General features: G+C 41.1%; 1 protein-coding gene across 2 annotated transcripts in view; it reads left to right on the top strand.

The window, feature by feature from the left end:
- Nucleotides 1–18,826, top strand: part of SLC35D2 (solute carrier family 35 member D2) — a 47,185-nt gene extending 28,359 nt beyond the window's left edge. For both annotated transcript variants that reach the window (XM_056134876.1, XM_056134877.1), the window contains 4 exons: nt 2,396–2,463; nt 13,536–13,614; nt 14,813–14,895; nt 18,153–18,826. In XM_056134876.1, the coding sequence (XP_055990851.1) occupies nt 2,396–2,463; nt 13,536–13,614; nt 14,813–14,895; nt 18,153–18,255 (333 nt within the window). In that variant the 3' untranslated portion in view covers nt 18,256–18,826. The remainder of the gene's footprint in view (nt 1–2,395; nt 2,464–13,535; nt 13,615–14,812; nt 14,896–18,152) is intronic.
- The last annotated feature ends 1,365 nt before the right edge of the window (nt 18,827–20,191 follow it).

A 20,191-nucleotide genomic window follows, 5' to 3' on the forward strand; every position in this document is an offset into this window, starting at 1 on the left:
GACATTTGTTTGGTTTCAACATACTTGCTTGTATTCTCTTATATTCAGCTTAAATGGCTCCAAAATGAAATACAGCAACCTTCACATACTTCCCTCTTATTGTGGTGGGAAGGTGCTCAGTGGTGGGATTGGTGTTTGAATATTATCTGTAATGAACTATTGTGAACTACTTTATTTATTTTTTTTTTTTTATTTTTTTTTTTTTTGTGAACTACTTTTATGAGAATAAAAAACAAACACACAAGCAAAAACCTAGGGTTCACATATGAACTCATGGAGCTTGGAGTCATACATACATCTTACCACAATCTCAGACTCTCTCCCATCAACTAGGATGAATTCATCCTTCAACAAAGGAGATACTTAGAGCCCTTTGTATATTTTTAAGATTTATTATAGTTGTTTATTATATTATACATAATATTATATAATAAATATATTTATTATAATATCACTGTCACTGGCACTGTCCTCCCATTGTTCATCGATTTGCTCGAGTGGGTCCAGTAACGTCTTTATTGTGACAATTGTTACTGTGTTTGGCATATCGAATACGTCATGGGTAGCTTGCCAGACTTTGCCATGCGGGCGAGATACTCTCAGTAGCTTGCCGGGCTCTCTGAGAGAGGCAGTGTGAGACTGGAATGGGGCACTCCATGAGACTGGAACAGGCACGCAGGGAGTTTGCAATAAACGATGACTGATCACCAACTAGCCTGGTGACAACTTCCTCCTTCTTCTACCCATTGCCATCATCCATCAGGAGTGAGGGAAGTGGCCCCAGACCACTGAACGCACATGGCAAGAGTGCACACATTCTTATTTATTTTGTGATTACACAGATGTTGAGGTCTTTAATCCATTTTGATCTGACCTTTGTGCATGGTGTTAGGTGGAGGTCTGAGTCCATTTTTTTGCATGTAGCTACCCAGTTTTGCCAGCACTATATGTTAAAGAGACTTTCCTTGCTTTATATGGTTTTCCCAACAATTGGAGAGATACACCTTTATAGACCTCCAGTTATACCTCTATAATCCTCCATCCTGTTCACTTGATTGCTTTATAAAAAACATAAGAGGTTATAATAATTTCTAATATTTGCAAGTTATTGACCTGATTTTGTTTTCTTTAAATGACCTCAGTCTTGCCAACATTATTGATCTATAATAATTTGAAAGGGAGGCTGCACTCAGGGATCGTACCTTGCCAGGCTTATGAGTATGGTACCAGGAATTGAACTGGGATTAACCACAAAGAAGGCAACCAAACACATTATCTCCTGTACTATCTGCCTAGCCCCTACAGTATATTTTTCTTCTTAAGATTATTTGTAAAAAGTAAACCCAGGAGTGACAGTACAGTGTGTAAGGTGCTTGCCTTGAATGTGGTTGATCTGGGTTCAATCCCTTGATAACTCCGATGCTCCCCTGAGTCTCACCAGGAGTGATCCCTAAGTGCAGAGCCAGAGGTAAGCACTGAGCACCAGTGTGTGTTGTCCCTGAACAAAACAAAACAACCCCCTAAAGGCAGCTCAGATGGAGAAGGGAGCACCAAATAAAGGGTGCTGGGAAGATCTGCCCAGGACGGGAGATGCATGCTGAAAGTAGACTCTAGACCGAACATGATTGCCACCCAGTGCCTCTTCTGCAAACCACAGCACCGAAAAGGAGAGAACAAAAGGGAGTGCCCTGCCACAGAGGCAGGGTAGGATGGGGGTTGGGGGGTTGGAGGGATACTGGGATTGGTGGGGGTGGAGAATGGGCACTGGTAGTGGGATGGGTACTCGATCATTGTATATCTGAAACCCAAGCACAAAAACTTGTAAGTCTACGACTGTATCTCATGGTGTTTCACACACACACACACACACACACACACACACACACACACACATACACACAAACCCTCAAAACAAAATAAACAAAAATTAACCCAACCCTGACTTTGTGAACTCATTTTAGTGAATATTTAGTGGCAGCAATAGCAGTAACAATAGCTATAACTTTGTTCTTGTCATCTGGGAAGGTCTAAACAATTATATTAAATTTCCAGTCAATCTCTTAAGAAAATTAGAAAAAAAATAATCCCCATTCAAGGATCAGGGATCTGGCTCAGTGACTGAGTTCCCACAATGGTCGGGTCGGCTTCTGGGTTCGCTATCTGGTGATGTTCAGCCCCCTCCCCTTCCCCCTTTCATTTCTGAAAAACAAATATGTGATAAACGGAGAAAAAATAGTTTGCTCAATGTCAAGTGGCTGGTTTTGTCTAAGATTTTAAATTGTATTTTATGTTCGATGAAACAGTCCCTCTACTAAAACACAAGTTTATAAATGTAATTGCTTTAAACTGCTGTCTTATTAAACTAACCATTATTTCTCTTGCTTTTTGGTAATAGGCTACTGAATTCAACCAATGGAAGAATATTCTGTTTATCATCCAAGTTCTTCTTTCCTGCTTTTTGGGGTAAGATACCATAGATGAATAAGTAGAAAAATTGGTCTATGCTATCTTATGACATGTCAAATCACAATTCTTTCTTTTTTGGTCAAAACTCTCTTTTTGCACTTCAGCTTTCCCCAGGAGTCCATGAGTCAGGTTATCTAGTAATTCAGCCTGAAAGAATATGGGGAAGGACATAACACTTATTTTCGAAAGTCATATTCATGTGGAATTCGATATGCCAAAAACAGTAGCAACAAGTCTCACAACAGAGACGTTACTGGTGCCCGCTCAGGCAAATCGATGAACAACAGGACGACAGTGCAACACTGCTACAGTGCTACATATTCATGTCACATCCAGTTTTAAAACAGAATGTTGCATATTGAGTCCACACTGACTATCTGACCTCAAGCCCAGGACTGTGTGTGATGTCCTGGTCACAATGTCCAAGTTTCCCGCAATGCTCTTTGCATGTAAATAAAAGCCCCTTTCCTTTCTGTGGCTCTCCAGCAGTGCCCGGACCAGAGGGTTTGGTGTACAGGCTCTGCAGTGCTCAGAACCACAGGTCCCCATCTGTGATGTCTGGGGATCGTGCCATGCTGGGATAAGACTTGCTGGGATAAGGTTTCTGCATACCTTACTTTCACCAAATAATTATGACATCCTATTTTAAGTAATACTGGGACAATTTTAAAAAAGAAAACTTGGCGTTTGCCTTGAACGTGGCCCACATGGCCGACCCGAGTTTGGTTCCTCTCAGAGAGCCTGGTAAGCTACCGAGAGTATCTCACCTGCACGGTAAAGCCTGGTAAGCTTGCCGTGTGGTATTCGATATGCCAAACACAGTAACAACAAGTCTCACGATGGAGCCGTTACTGGGCCCGCTCGAGCAAATCGATGAACAATGGGAGGACAGTGACAGTGACATATATGGTTATGAAAAGGAAAAGAAAATTTCAATAATGGTTAGACTTTTTTTTTTGGCTGAGTGTGCGCACATGTGTGCGTGTGCATGCGCACACACACACACACACACACACACACACACCTGCCATGATTATGCAAGGATATTCATCTAGTCAATGTACTTTATCCCTTTAAGCCATCTCCTCTGCTCGATAGCAGAGGACGTGGACTAGTGTGGACCTGGACTTTTTATATTCAGGGAAATTCCTTTTATTTCTCATTTGAAACTATTTAAACCCTGTGACTTACAAAGTGGTCCACAGTCATTCCACCTATCAGTATCCCAATCCTACCTCCAGTGTGACTGGCCCTCTACCAGTGTCCCAAGTTACCCAATCCCACCCCCAGTCTGTCCTCTTAGCAGGCACAAAATAATTTATTTTACATTGCTTATTACCCTGTATATTTCATCATGGTATTACTAAAGTCATTTTCTGAGGATTTACTGAACTGTTTGGTGTTAGTTGAGTCTTTTGTGCTGTTGTTTTTGCTCATTGAGCTTGGTGGGTTTCCACACAACTTTCCCATCTGTTATCTGTGTTCCTCCTGGGCTGTCAGAACTGTGGAGTTTGGAAATGCTCCAGCAGCCTCATCACTAGGATGATCCAGCAGATGGCATCACGGGGCTACTAGATGTGGAGCGGCTGTGGCTGCTCTCCTCAGGGAGATTTCTGAGGAAAGATTGGCTATTGTATTGTCCAACAAATTGGCTTTTATTCATTATTTTTTTCCCAACTGGCCTTTTCTATTGAGTGGTACTAGTTTTGTCTGTTTATTTATTAATATTCAAACACTTGAAAATTCCTTTACATGGATAAATAACACATGCAATTAGCAAATAATCCAGTTGGCTCAGAAGAATACAGAGGGAATATGACACCGCCACCTTTCCTTTCCCTTCCCTCTGCACTGCAGTTCCTTCTCCACTGGCCTCTTCTGTGGGGAGCCTGAGTATAGGCTAAGTCAGACTCCCTGTGCATACCAGGATGTCTCATCTTATATCTCTGACCAAAGAATCTTTGAAGGATTGTCTCAGGGAAGACATTATTCAAAGATTTTCCTGTAAAGAAAGATGGATTATTTTTGCCACATATAAAACCATTATCATCATGTGGGGCTGGAGTGATAGCACAGCAGGTAGGGCGTTTGCCTTGCATGCGGCCAACCTGGGTTTGATTCCCAGCATCCCATATGGTCCCCTGAGCACCACCAGGAGTAATTCCTGAGTGCATGAGCCAGGAGTAACCCCGGTGCATCGCCAGGTGTTATCCAAAAAGCAAAATCAAACAAAACAAAAACAAAAACAAAAACCCCGTTATCATCATGTGTAAATAAACAACTATTGATCTCTTTGATAAACACTAATACCTTCTCCAACTTGATTTTAATTGCACTGGTATAATCAAGATACTGGTATGTCCCTCTTCTACTTTAGTGATTCTCTCTTTAGTAATATCTTTAGGAGTTTAACTTCTAGATGAACTTACTTATTTACCCATTGTTTCTTTACATCACGTATTGTATCCAGGATTTGTACCTGTTAGGCTTGTGCTATATCTCTGAGCCCCACCAGCACTGTTTCTGTGTGTGCGTGTGTGTGTGTGTGTCTGTGTGTGTACGTGTGTGTGTGTGTGTCTGTGTCTGCGTGTCTGTGTCTGTGCATTGTACCAGGGATCAAACCCACGGTCTTACACATACAAGGCAAGTGTCCTGCCTCTGAGTCACATCTCTAGTCCTTGGCTGTGGACTTATTTTACAATTCATATTTTATTTATAAGAGTTCAAACTTAATAGCTCCCCAACTTAATAACTCATTCCTAACATTCTCTTATCATTGCAAATATTTAAGTATTGAACATATGATATTATTTGTTGTTTTGTTTTGGAGACACATCTGACGATGCTGAGGGGTTACTCCTAGTTCTGTGCTCAGGAATTTGTTTTGGCGGTGCTGGGGTGCCATATGGGATGCTGGGCATCAAACCTGGTTCGGGCACATGCAAGGCAAGTGCCCTACCTGCTGTACTATCTCTCCAGCCCCTCACATATAATACTTTCATTTATATGTTATACACATCCGATTCTGTATTCTGAATCTGCTTATTAACTGTACTGTTTGAGAGTCTGAGCGTGTGGTCTGTCCCCGAGTGTGTAGTTTGTAACTGTCTGTGGCTTGCTTTCTTATGGATTTAATGACCTGTGTTTGTGAGCATATTGTTTCACCTCAAAACATTCTGTGACTGAAAATGGAGAAACTCTTCTCTGCTGACGTACTGTTTTTGCTCCTGCCAGTGGCTCGGCATTGTCCTGATCTGGAGCTTTCCGGGCCTTTCTGAGGGATTCAGCATGTTGGTGTCTCTCTCCACCAGGCTATTTACTTAGCGGTGGTGCTGTTCTGCGGTTTTTTTAGCCTTTATTTCCCTTCCTCTTCCTACTGTTGTCCTTCTGACTCCAGCCTGGCCATGATTCCTCATTGCACTGTGGCATTGTGTCCGAATCTCAAAGAGGGGGTTTGGGGACACCTGTTGTACTTCTGTAAATACCAACAGGCTCTCTACTAGCGGGTCCTTTCCAGGCTTTGCTTGTTCTGCAATGGAAGGGCTTATAGGCAGTGACCATCAAACGCATATATTTAATACGATGTTTATGGTGTTTCTAGTTGTGGGTTAAGAACATTTAATTTTAATTTTGAAAAAAGAAAGTGTAGTGAATCCGGCTTCTAAGTCATCCTTTGCCAGACCATCTCTTTTTTCCCTTTGATTAAAAAATAAAATTAGCCCTTATTGCTTTATCTTAGATCAGTCTTAGACCCTGGCTTAAGGTATCTCTGAACAGCAAGGCAAAGTTAAAGGTTAAAGAGCTGTTGTTTTTGTTCTCTCTCTCTCTCTCTCTCTCTCTCTCTGTGTGTGTGTGTGTGTGTGTGTGTGTGTGTGTTTGTGTGTGTGTGGGTGCTTGCACATCATCATTTTATCTCTCGTTTAGGATATCAAGAAGCAGCCTGACCCTGCTGTCTTGGAGAGCAAAGCAGGGCACTGGGTGGCTGATCAGTCGCTGTTCTTCTTTTGTCTCTGGGGCTTGCCTCTTGCCTCTTAGAGCCTTGCTTCCTGTTGCTAACACTGGCCCCATTTACCCTCATTTTGGTGATGTACAACTCAGAAAATAAGTGCTCTCCTGATATAAAGGTTTCTAGACTTTTACTAGTAGTTACTTTGCAAAGAAAAAATTTATAAAGGCATAGTAACTATACATAAATTAAGATTATCCATATTCTGGGTTTGCGATAGCACAGAGGTAGGGCGTTCGCCTTACAAGCGGCCAACATGGCCGACCCGAGTTCGATTCCTCCGCCCCTCTCGGAGAGCCCGGCAAGCTACCGAGAGTATTCGATATGCCAGACACAGTAACAACAAAGTCTCCAATGGAGACGTTACTGGGCCCGCTCGAGCAAATCGACGATCAACGGGAGGGCCTTTTACTTAACTTTTTGGATAAAAACAAGGTAGCTATGTCCAGTAAGTATTAACTGTTATTATTAATATTTCTTTGCTTTTGTTCTGTTTGGGAGTTATACTGTTGTTGTTTAGGGCTTACTCCTGGCTGTGTAATCCTTCCTGGTGAGACTTGGGAGATCATATGGGTTGTTGGGGATCCAACTCAGGTCAGCTGCATGCAAGGCAAGCACCCTACCCGATGTACTATCACTCTAGCCCTAATATTCTTTTTCTTTTTTTTTTAAGTGAATCACTGTGAGGTACAGTTACATACTTACAAACTTTCGTGTTTGTGTTTTAGTCATACAAAGATGGAGTACCCATCCCTCCACCAGTGCCCATTCTCCACCACCAATGATCCCAGTATCCCTCCCACCCCCCACCTTCCCCCACCCTACCCCACCCCACCTCTGTGGCAGGGAATTCCCTTTTGTTCTCTTTCTCCTTTTGAGTGTTGTGGTTTGCAATAGAGGCATTGAATGGCCATTGTGTTCGATCTATAGTTTACATTTGGCATGCATCTCCCAAGCGGGTCCTCCAATCACCCTTCATGATTTTGAATTTTATTTCAGAAATGGAATGGGGTCTCTAAGCAGAGTTCTTGTGTAGGAGTTTCCACCTGTGTGTCTCAGTCCCTTGGTCTCTGGGAAGCCAAAACATGCAATTGGCATGTTGTCTTAATATTCCTTCATATTTGATATTCTTTCACATAAATATGATGATAAGATGTCATAAAAAGATGTCCTGATAAGATGATCCTGATAATATGATGATGTTTTCTTTCTTAATATTTACAGATTATATGCCATTAAAAAGTAAGAATAAAATGTACTAAAATTCAGAAAATTCTTTCCAATATTTGCATTTTATGAATTTACAGTTACTGTGTCTGGCATATCGAATAAGTCATGGGGAGCTTGCCAGGCTCTGCCGTGCGGGCGAGATACTCTCAGTAGCTTGCCGGGCTCTCTGAGAGGGGCGGAGGAATCGAACTCGGGTCGGCCATGTTGTCTGCGTGCAAGGCAAACACCCTACAGATGTTAAAATCAAAATTGTCATGTATAAGTTGATATTTTTTGGTGTTAAAAGTGGTGGTTACTCTTATACTCATGTTCTTTTACTTCATAGTCTTGGTCTTGGTCAAATGTTATTGGCACATATTTAAATAGATATAGAAATAGACTTAATAGAAAAATACAGAAATAGATTGAAAATGCCATCTGCTACATTACATTGGTCCTTGGGGTTTATATTCACTCTGGGGACATCTAGTGGTTTTTTTTTTTTTTTTGCTTGTTTGTTTTTTGCGTCACGCCCAGTGATGTACAGGGGTTACTCCTGGCTCATGCACTCAGCAGTTACTCCTGGCAGTGATTGGGGGACCAGATAGGATGCTGGGAATCGAACCCAGGTCAGCCGCGTGCAAGGCAAATGCCCTACCCACTGTGCTGTCACTCCAGCCCCCATCTAGTGGTTTTGTGAAGAAGTGCAGGGGACTCCTAGTGGTTCTATGAAAAAAGTCAGGGGACACCTAGTGGCTATATGAAGAAATGCAGACATTGTTCACAGTTCCCTGACAGATCCCAGCCATGGCTAAGGGGGTTGCTAACTCAGACCATCCCTGCTGTTAGAGAGAGGGACTTCTTCTCTGCTCAGCCAAGTCGATGAGTGAGTGTCCTACGTGACCTCACTCATGATAGATGGGTGCTGGGATTACAGATTCAAGATATTTGCCAGTTCTGTGGCGTCACTAGAGTTGATAGGGTAAAGACAGTGTTTCTTGGGGTTGGGAAATGGGCACTGGTGGATGGATGGGTATTTGATCATTGTATAATTGAAACCCAAGCACAAAAATTTGTAAGTCTACAACTGTACCTCATGGTGTCTCACTAAAAAAAAATAGTTAATGATTTATTTTTTAAATTCTCTTCTCCCTTACCCTTCCCTTCATTTTTTTTGGTTTGTTTTGGTGCCACACCAGGCGGTATGTAGGACTTACTCCTGATTCTGTACTCAGGGATAGGGGCGGGGTGGGGGTTGCATGTGGTACCCGGGTCAGCTGCATGCAGGGCACATGCCCTGCGTTCTGGCCACTACTTCGTCGTTGATTTTGTCTCAGCGACAGGGATTGACTGTGGCATCTCCACATTTTGGCTATGGGTGCCCACAGGGCATCACCCATTGGGTTACTGTGCTGACTCCACAGTTTCTTGGCTGTTGTGCCCAATGAGACTTGCCGCCCTTAGTGTGATGCTGCACATTCGCTGCCTATGGTTGACATGCTGAGTGCAGTGCCAACCTTCTGCTGTGATACTTACCCAGCATCCTGCAGTGCTCACACACCAGGTGCCCTCAGCCGCATGCCTGGACTCGCCTCTGCATGTCTTTTTAGTCGCAGTGCTCAGTGGGCACTGGCCCTTAGTGGTGCTGGTGAGCACTGGAGAGCAGAGCCGCCAGGATCATGCCAGGCCCTTGTGACAACATCAGGGATTTGCTCTTGTGACCGTCTTGTAGGCAGGTGGGGTGGGCCACAGCCTTCTTCCTCTGGGCTCTAGGTTAGAAATTCAAACACAGATAAAATAAAAATAGCCCCAATCATTCCTAGTTGTTTTGGGTTTAAAGTTAGGAAGTTTAGGGAGCATCCGAAAGTTCTGTTTAGGAAATGTGCAGGAGGCTTTCCTGTGGTCCCTGAATTTGGTTCACTCCTACTGTGTGATCTTTTCATTTGATTGGACTCTGAGATTCTCCAGGACAGTGTGGAGAGAGAGGTGTACTCTTATTTTTTTTTAATTAAAAAAATCTATAATTTAGGTAACCCAGTCACAACAGTGTTAAGATTATGGCATTGATGTAGTTATCGCACCCGCCATCGCTGTTGTGCCCAGTAGACATCCCCACCCCATTGTCCCTATGTCTCATCTTCATCGTCCTCTCCTCATTTGTCCCCCACTGGTTAGTAATCAGGATTTGATTGTCATCATTATTATTGCTATTATTATGCCACCACATCCAGGGATGCTCAGGGGCCATTCTGGTTCTGTGCTTAGGGGAACCATGTGCGGTGGGAGAGGCTGAGCCTTAAGAATCAGGTGGGAGGCTGGAGCAATAGCACAGAGAGTAGGGCGTTTGCCTTGCGCGTGGCTGACTGGGGTTTGATTTCCAGCATCCCATATGGTCCCAAGCACTGGCAGGAGTAATTCCTGAGTGCAGAACCAGGAGTAACCCCTGTTTATCGCCAGGTGTGACCCCAAAAGCAAAAAAAAAAAAAAAGAAAAAGAAAGAAAAAGAATCAGGAGTGAGCAGGGGCTGGGGGAGTAAGGGGCTGTTACAGGGAATCCAGTTCTGTCTTTGCACCACATGACTTCACCGCTGGGGGCGCTGATGGTCCCCAGCATCCCATGCACGACCCTCACAACTGGCTGGCTGAGAATCACCAGGAGCCCCCTACCCGTCTCTGAGAACTGCTTGGAGCACCCCCGCCCGCCCCCCCCACCCCCCCACCCCCGCCTCCAGTAGAACCAGGCACAGTGGAATAACCATTCAATCCCATGCTTTTAAAAATGTTTTGCTTTATGTATGAATAGAATCAGTTTCCCAATTTTTGAAATTAATGTTAGATTTATTAAAATTGTGATTTTAAAGATTTAAGATTTAAAGACATATTTTTAAGCCTTTAAATTCAGTCTGTCAATACTATTTATGCTCTGCTTGTAAAGCTAGTGAATTTTTAAGTGTAAGAATATTCACTCATTATTTGATGAATGGTTTATTCATTTCATTTTAACTCATTAAAATCTCCAAACAATTCACTGTAAATGAGTCCCATTTACAACTGAGTGAATTAAAACCTTCATATTACGTACAAATTTCGTCGATAAATGTTATGTACCTATGTTTTTCTATAGCACTTCGAAACCCAGTGAGGCCCAAGCAAAGATAATGAGACAGATTGCTTTACATGCTTAAGCAACCTTTTGAAATCTAATAAATCAAATTTGGAAACAGAGTAAATCATTCTTCCAAACATTTAAAATACTATCAACAGGCTTGCTCAAATTCTTTTATTGTTTCAAATAAAAATTACAAGTCTAATATAAATTCATCATTAAACAAGCAAAGATGTAGAGTTCTTTCATGTGTCTGATGTAATCATCTTAATAATAAAGTCACATTATGCTGAGTATTACCTAATTTATTTTTGTAACTGGGTTTATGTTTAAGTTAATGTAAAAGTAGATGCACTTTATCTCTAATATTTTCTCTCTAGGATAATAATATACACACTCAGGCCAAAGCAGATGCTATGTTGAAGGTTTTGTAATCTTGGTTCTGTTCTGAACCCAGAGTCTTGGATCTGAGGAATGAGGTGGTAGCTCCACTTGGACTGAGGTCCCTAATTAGGGGTGGCAGACTCAAGCTTGTGAATTTAAATTGAGATTCAGCTTTAAAATATTCATATTTTTTTCTCTTCCTGCATCTTTCTACTTTTATTCTCAAGCATTTTTTTTTTCTGCTACACTCAGCAGTGGTCAGGGCTTACTTCTGGTTCTGTGCTCAGGGATCACTCCTGGCAGTTCTCAGGGGACTATATGGGGTGCCAGGGATGGAACTTGGGTTGGCCACATGCAAGGCAAGCCCCCTACCCACTCTAACCCTTCATGCAGTTTTGATTATAATCTCTTTTAACATTTGTGGCTGTTTACCACAATAAAGTCAATGGAATTGGCTCTTTCCAGCAGGGTTTTCTGTTGCAAAGAATGAGATAGTGGGATGCTGTGGCTTGTCCAATTTATAATTGACAGCTCCAAACAAATAGATGGACTGGCCATTTATTGAAAACAATTTCTGCTCAAAGACCCTGACTTCTGGGCTTTCTGTTAAGAGTCTATTAAGGTGCATTAAGAGCAAAGGCTGTGATATTTACATAGCTATGGCCATATCATGATACACAGTCAGCAACCAACTTCATTGTTAAAAAAACTTTTTTGGCATGTTTTACAGAAAGCAGCTTTATAGCATTTAAAGTTATGATAATTTTCAGTTCTGTTCTTGCTTGGATCACATTTGCTGCTGTTGTAGCTAAACTAAAATAAATATCCAGGGGACTATCCTGACCTTAGGGTTTCTGTTAGAGAAATAATTTCCCACAAACATTTACTCATCAGATTAGGGTGGATAGAATTTTCTACATCAGCTAATATTTCTCACTTCATGATTGAAATGAATGAATTTCTTTACTGTTGATTGAAATCCACATTGTGTGTGTGTGCACACGTGCATGCATGCACACGTGTGCATGCATGTGCACTTATGTGTGTCCCTTATGTGGTACTTGGTCACAATTCTCTTGTCATTAAAGTAAAGTAAGTAAAGACCCTCCCGTTGATCGTCGATTTGCTCGAGCGGGCCCAGTAACGTCATTAATGACAGTTAAACAGTAGTGACTTGTGGCATGCCTGCTGTGTGTCTGAGTTCATTTTGGTCCCAGGGGATGGCAGTATTAGTGACAGATGGCACCCATGACTGTCAGTCTCCTCATCCACATCCTCAGTCACAGCAATAGCTCAGCTGACTTTCCCTGTGAACAACAGTGATACAGTGGGTCAGTAGTGGAGCGTTGACAGATATAGGGCTGGGGAACCATCTCAAACTAATGGAAAAATAGCCTTGGCCAGGCAGCATTTTAAAAATTGAAATAGTATCTATTTTATTTTATTTTGGTTTTGTTTTTGGGCTACACCCTGTGGTACTCAGAGGTATTTCGGGGATGATAAGGGGATCATAGAGGAGGCTGTGCATTAAACCCTGATTGGCCACTTTTTAAATTATAATTTTAATTTAATTTTGATAAAGTATCTTACAATATCTGATTACATTTAATATTCAAACACCAGACTCACCACCATATTTTGGAAGTTTCCATCTCGAATCACAATCCCTGCCCCCAAAGCAGAACCAAAACAATTTATTTTGTATTATTTGTTATGAATAATCCACTAAAATGATTTTTTAAAAGGTCTCTTAGAGGAAAGTATGTGAACATTGTTGTATATATAAAAAATATTAACATCTTGGTAAGAGTTAAGCCTTGTGTGCTTATATATATATATCTGTAAAAATATATTTCCCCCTAAGATTGATTGCCTTCTATTTTAAACTCCATCAGATGTGGTGTGCTACTCTTGGATTATTAGTGTGTAAAGTATGAGATGTTCAGTAATAGATTCAGTCATGGGTGAAGCTTGTCCGAGTATGTGGAGGGTGGCCATGAGCATGGCGGCTGTTGAGTTCTGGAGGTTTGTCTTTACTCTTATTGGTGAAAATGCATAGACAAAGTGAAATAAATTTGACTAATGTATGATTGATTGGGTAGAAAGTTTGACTGATGTATGATTGGGACTATTTTTCTATAATCACATGAGATTTATGACATATTTTCTTTATGGTCACGGTCACGGACATGGTCCTCCCATTGTTCATCAATTTGCTCGAGCGGGCCCAGTAACGTCTCCATTGTGAGACTTCTTGTTACTGTGTTTGGCATATCGAAAAATGTCTTTTGAGTGTTGTGGTTTATCTATGACTTTCCACCCTCCCTCCCCCAGAGCAGTGAGACCACTTACTTCTTTGCCACAGGTTTCTACTGATGTACTCGACTGCCTTGTGTAGCTATTATAATTCAGCCCTGACAACAGCGGTGATTGGTGCCATCAAGGTAAGTGAAGCAAGTCTTAGCAGGAGCCACTTAACTATGTGAATCTTTTCTGTGTAATAGGATTTTTATTTGACTTTTTAATTTTTTTATTTTTATTTTTGTTATGATAGCTCACATAGTAAGAATCACTAGCATGATTCTTATTACTTCTTATAATTTTCTAATTCTTCAAACAGGAAGGCTTGCTGATTTAAAAAGAGAGGCAATTTTTTATGACCTTTAAATTAAAATTGATGATCAGGGAAATAATGTAAAAAGGCTGAAAAACATCAAATTTATGTGCTAATGAAGAGACTTGTTGTCTACAGTTCAGTTTCTTGCTCCACTACGCAAGGGAATCCTTGAAAACTGTTTTGGTCTAGGTATGTGTTAAACCTTTCAACCCTTGAAAGATTTAGGGGATCAGAGTCAGGAATGCCCTTGTGATAAGAAGTCTAAGCATAACTTAAGTCACACTTCCATTATCTGTGGATTCAACCAGCTGACATCTGCTGGTTGATTGAATCCCTGAAGGCAAAAGTCACAGAACAATGTCTGAAAACAGCTCCACATTATTCACTGGGCAAAGTAGGTGCCCATTATTAGATACTGACTACCTGAACTGGTGTGTGTTCTTTGTAGGTGTACATTCACTGGAACACACACACATTAATAGCGTGGTGAGATGTTCTGGATTCCATCCCACAGTTGCTCTGGTTTTTGACTTTGATCTCCTTATAGGAGAGACAACCTCTTGCTTCAAGAGTAGACTTATCTGTTGACTACTTGGCAGTCTTCTAGAACACCGGAGAGAGAACTACTTGGAATTTATTGCATATCTCTAATTGGTTTGAGTTTGGGATCAATATTGAAAATTTACTTCCCAAAGATGGTAAAAATATGGGATCTGGCAAATTGGTTGCAACCAGTTCTTACATCTCTGTCCTGAGTGTCATCTAGAAGGGAGCTTGAATAATGAAGAGTACTTTTTTCTTTAAGGGTCCCATCATAGTTTACTTCATCTTTTTATAAAGTCATAGTTTTTATTCTTTTATTCAACATTTTGAAATCCCTTATATTTAAGTCCCTGTGAAAGTTAACAATTTTTGTGTTTAATTTCAGATTTCATGGTGTTTTAATTTCATATGTCCGTATATTTACCCCTTTAATCTTTTGCATCTAAAAATGATTAATTACCTCCCTCTCTTTTTTCCTGCAGAATGTATTCATAGCTTACATTGGGATGTTAGTCGGTGGAGACTATGTTTTCTCGGTATTAAACTTTGTAGGCTTAAATATTTGGTAAGTGGGATTTTTAAAAAAAAGCTCATTTTAGTAAAATAATAATTTTTAAAAACTTTTTAACTCAATCTGTGAGATAGATCCTTACAAAGTTGTTCTGATTGGATTTCAGTCATATAGCATTCCAACACCCATCCCTCCACCAGTGTACAGTTTCCAGAACCAATGTCCCCAGATTCCCTCCATTCACTCCCCACCCCCTGCCTGCCTCTATCCCATGTGCTTTTCTTCTCTCTCTCTCTCTCTCTCTCTCTCTCTCTCTCTCTCTCTCTCTCTCTCTCTCTCTCCCCCCTCTCTCCCTCCTTTTGGGAATTGTGGTTTGCAAGATTGATACTGAAAGGTTGTAAAGAATTTCCCTTTACCTACCTTTAACCCTCGGATCTTGTCTAGCGTGATAATTCCAAGATATTATTGTCATACTGGTCTCTTCTTTATCTTACCTACCCTCAGCCCCCCAACACACTTGTGGTTAGATCCAACCATTGACCAGTCCTCCTAAACCCTGTTTTCCCTGGCCATGGATATTAGTCTTCTACTATATATGTATATTTTTATATACCACAAATGAATGCAGTCCTTCTATATCTGTCCCTCTTCTTCTGACTCAAACTCAGTATGATACTCTCCAGGTCCATCCATTTATAGGCAAATTTCATGACTTCATTTTCCCTGACAGCAGCATAGTATTCCATAGTTTTTTTATCCATTCATCTGTTCTTGGGCACTCAGGTAGTTTCCAGATTATGGCTATAGTGAATAGTGCTGCAACAAACATAGGAGCGCAGATGTTTTTTCTGCTGTGTGTTTTTTGGACCCAAGGGTTTATTCCCAGAAGTGGTATTGCTGTGTCAAATGGGAGCTCAATTTCTAGATTTTTGAGAAACGTCCATATTGTTTTCCAGAAGGGCTGGACCAGTTGGCATTTCCACCAACAGTGAAGGAGAGTCCCTTTCTCCTCACATCCAAGCCAACACCGGTTGCTTTTGTTCTTTTGGGTGTGGGCCAGTCTCTGTGGTGTGAGATGATACCTCATTGTTGTTTTGATCTGCATCTCCCTGATGATTAGGGATGAAGAACATTTTTTCCAGTGTCTTTTGGCCACTTGAATTTTCTTCTTTGAGAAAATTTCTGTTCATTTCATTGCTCCATTTTCATATGAAATTGGATGTGTTTTTCTTGTAGAGTTCAACCAGTGCCTCGTATATCTTTGATATTAACTCCTTATTAGAAGGGGTATTGGGTGAATATTCTTTCCCATTCAATAGACTTCTTTGTATCCTGGTCACTGTTTCTTTTGAGGTACTGAAGCTTGTTAGTTTAAGATGGTCCATTTGTTTATCTTTGCTTCAGTGGTGTTTCATCTTTGAAGATACCTTTAGCTTCAATATTGTGGAGGGTTTTTCCAACCTTTTCTTCATTGTATCTTATTGATACTGTTTTGATATTTAGGCCTTTAATCCTTTTTGATCTGACTTTTGTGCATGGTGTTAGATAGAGGTCTGAGTCTGTTTATTTTGCATGTAGCTGTCCAGTTTTGCCAGCACCACATGTTAGAGGTTTTTTCCACTTCATATTTCTTGCGTTCTTATCAAAGATTAAATAATCATATATTTGAAGGTGTGTGTAGGGATATTCAACTCTATTCCATCGGTCCAGAGTTTTGATTATTACGACTTTGTAGTACAGTTTGAGGTTAGGGAAGCTAAGCCTCTTATCTCTTTCTCCCCAAGAATTTCTCTAGGTATTTGTTGGGGCTTATTTTTCCATATGAATTTCAGGAGTGTTTAATCAATTTCTTTGAAAAATGTCATGGATATCCTTATAGGTATCATATTGAATCTGTATAATGCTTTGGTCAGTATTACCATTTTGACAATGTTAATTTTCCCAATCCTTGAGGAGGGGATATGTTTTCGTTTCCTTGTGTCTCTTTTATTTCTTAAAGTATCATTTTGTAGTTTTCTTTGTACAGATCCTTTACCTTCTAGGTTAGGCTGATTCCAAGGTACTTGATTTTCTGAGGCATGATTGTGAACGGGATTGTTTTTTTTTTCATATCACTTTTTTCTCTCTTATTTGCATATAGGAAAGCCATAGACTTTTGGAAATTGATTTTATTGCCTGTGACTTTACTATACAAGTCTATTGTTTCTAGGAACTTCTTGGTAGAGGCTTTAATGAAAGAATTTTGGGGTTGTAGATGTGGGATGTTATTTTAACTAATGGCATACACTATATAATAACCAAGTGCTTGTTTTCCTGACTGCATTCTATTTTAGATATGATCTCTCTTGGGGATACCTTCCCATGGTGCTTGGGGACCTGAGGCTGGTGCTGTGGTGGCAATGCTGTACTGTGGGACTGTGGTGTTAGGGACCTGGGGGCACAGCTGGTGGTACTGGGGAGCATGTTTTATGGTATACTAGGGTTTGAAGTCACACCCTTGTGCATGCTAGGCATGCACTCTCATCTTAGGAACTATTTCTCCAACCTTGAATTGATGGTTTCTTTTTCTACCTAAGCTTGTAAATAAGACACAACTCCTATCAGGTAGTGCCTACACATGAAAAAGATTGGGGATACAAAAAATCCCTTCAAACTGAGCCGATACTGGTTAGAATATGGCAAATCTGTCAGTGGTATAGCTATGAATTAGTTATAGTTTCCTAAATTAAACCAATACTTATAACAGTATGTGTAACATTCATATTATAACAGTATATGTGGCTCAGGTATAGATCACCACAAATCAATGTGTAGAATATACTATCTTAGTTTACCACTTAGAGTCCAACTCTTTCAAACAAACATTTGCTCCCTTTTACTTGATGTTCTCATACACCTTTTCACTTCCCTTCTGCAATCACTAATTTGGTCTCATAATGTCCTCTGTCTGATTTATTCATTTCCCACATATGATCAAACACAAATGGTGTTTGCCTAACTTATGTCTAATATCCTCAAGGATCATCCATGTTACTGAAAATAGCAGTATTTCACATTTTTATTAAAAAATAACCAAGTAGGACCAAAGAGTACAGTTGGTAGTACCTTACTCTTTGATCCTACTGGCATGTAGCTGACTGAGGTTTAATCATGGCACCCCATATGGTCTCCTGATCACTGCCAGGAGTGATCCCTGAGTCAGAATCAAGAGTGAGTCCTGAGCACCACTGGCTGTGGCGCCTCCACTAAAAATAGCTGGAGTATTTTGTTGTGTACAGATGTGACCTATTTTCATTTTCTTTCCCATGCAGCATGGCTGGGGGTTTGAGGTATTCTTTTTTGACTCTAAGCAGTCAGTCAAAGCCGAAACAACCTGTGGATGTAGAAAACATTCCCCTGGATGTAAAGAGCTAGAATACCGGACCAATGTGTGGATTGATGGATGCCTGGATGCCTGGGTAGAGACATTCCCAGACTCAAAACATGAAGCCAGAATTGGTGTGTGGGACACTCACTCCTCTGGTTAAAGCACAGAGAGGAAAGTCTGCAAAATGTAAAGAGAATCTACCTCACCAGCCGGGAGAAATATGTCCAGGTACAGCCACTCCAGTTGAAAGTGAAACTTTTCAAATCAAGCCCTTGGCTAAAGTGATTATTCCCGAGGGAGAAATGGGCCTGACTTTACACCGAACAGTTGATTCCATGCTCATGTGTCGCTGCTGTTTGCTGGAATTGTGTGTACTTAAGAGGAGAGGCTGTTGCTGGGATGCTGCTCAGTTTATTAATCAGAACCTTGACTTTAATTTCAAAGGTTCCCATCAAAGCAAAGTGCCAGTGAGAACCTTTTTTTCCAGTTAAACAAATGTGCCTTTATGTCCATTGTATGAGTCACTCACTTGTCAGTAATGTTCAATGGTGCCTTTTAGCTTTGACTTTTTCTTACACATGGTATCTTTCCCCAATCATCAAAAATAAAAGATCTTTACAATCATGCTTTGTGCTGTGATGTTATTGTCGTCGGTCAGAAAACCAGTAAGTCTGTTACTCTTTCTGATATCTGGAGTGATACTCCTTGGAGACTTGCTGTTGGGCAAGCTTACACAATAATTCAGTGGGGAGCACTGCGCCCTTGATGTCAGCCTAGAAGTGCTCTCAGGGCACTTCTCCCTCTGGGTTTGTGCAGGGGCTGCTGTGATCTTGGATAATGTGGTCTCAGATACTGGGAGTTCCTTTGCTTGCGGGCTTCATAGGTTTAATGATGCTTGCCAGGCGCTCAGGGCCAAGTAAGACCTGGCTGGTATTGTGTTCCATGAGTGTAGGAGCCCAGCTAGGAGTAGGAATTTGTTTCCTTTTCTTTATTTTTCTGTTCTTGGAGTCACACGCACGATGCTCTATGCTCAGGGATCATTCTTGGTGGTGCTCAGAAATCACATGTGGTGCTCAAACCCGGGCCAGCCATATGCTAACTTGGCCCCAGTAGCCTGTTCTAGTCCCATCTGCAGAGCTAGGAGCCACTTTGCCTCTGTGCCCTCAATTAATTTAGTTTGTACAGTCAAAGTCGATCTGGTACTTGGCAGCTCGAACTTCCCAGGTCTCTAAAAGTAGAGACAGTGGTGAGACAGGACCACAAAAGGAACAAAATTTTGCTGTCAATACAGGTTCAATTCCTCTGCCCCTCTCAGAGAGCCCGGCAAGCTACCGAGAGTATCTTGCCTGCATGGCAAAGCCTGGCAGCTACCCGTGATGTATTTGATATGCCAAATACAGTAACAACAAGTCTCACAATGAAGATGTTACTGGGCACGCTCGAGCAAATTGATGAACAACGGAAGGACAGTACAGTACAGTACAGCACAGTACAGTACAGCTGTTTATATATTTAATTAGCATCAAAACAAATTAAATTGTTATGTATTTGCTAGGTTTTGTTTGTCACCCCTCCTTTTGGGGTGCATACTGGTGTTATTACATTTGAGACTTGCATCATATCTTTGATTTTAAAAATCATCTTAACCGTATTCATTTATTTTTGGTTTAGAGTCACGGGTCCTCAGGGTCTAATGCTGTCATGTTCTCCTGGGATCTCTTCTGATGTTACTCAGGGAACCATCTGATACTGTGGATTGAATCTAGGCTCCCCCAAGTCCACTGAGCTCTCCCGGCCCTAATCTTGACTCTTCCAAGCAATTTGGTAATGTTGCATATGTTGCACATGTTGTGGCTCCCGAACTTCAGAACTTTAGTTTTGTAAAACTGAAATTACTGTCCATTTCTACTTCTCCATAACCCCTTGCAATCACATTTCCACTCTCTGTGAATTTGATGGGATATTCTTTTTTTTAAAAATTTT

This window comes from Sorex fumeus, unplaced genomic scaffold (genome assembly GCF_029834395.1).
Source record: "Sorex fumeus unplaced genomic scaffold, SorFum_2.1 ptg000109l, whole genome shotgun sequence".
Taxonomy (NCBI): domain Eukaryota; kingdom Metazoa; phylum Chordata; class Mammalia; order Eulipotyphla; family Soricidae; genus Sorex; species Sorex fumeus.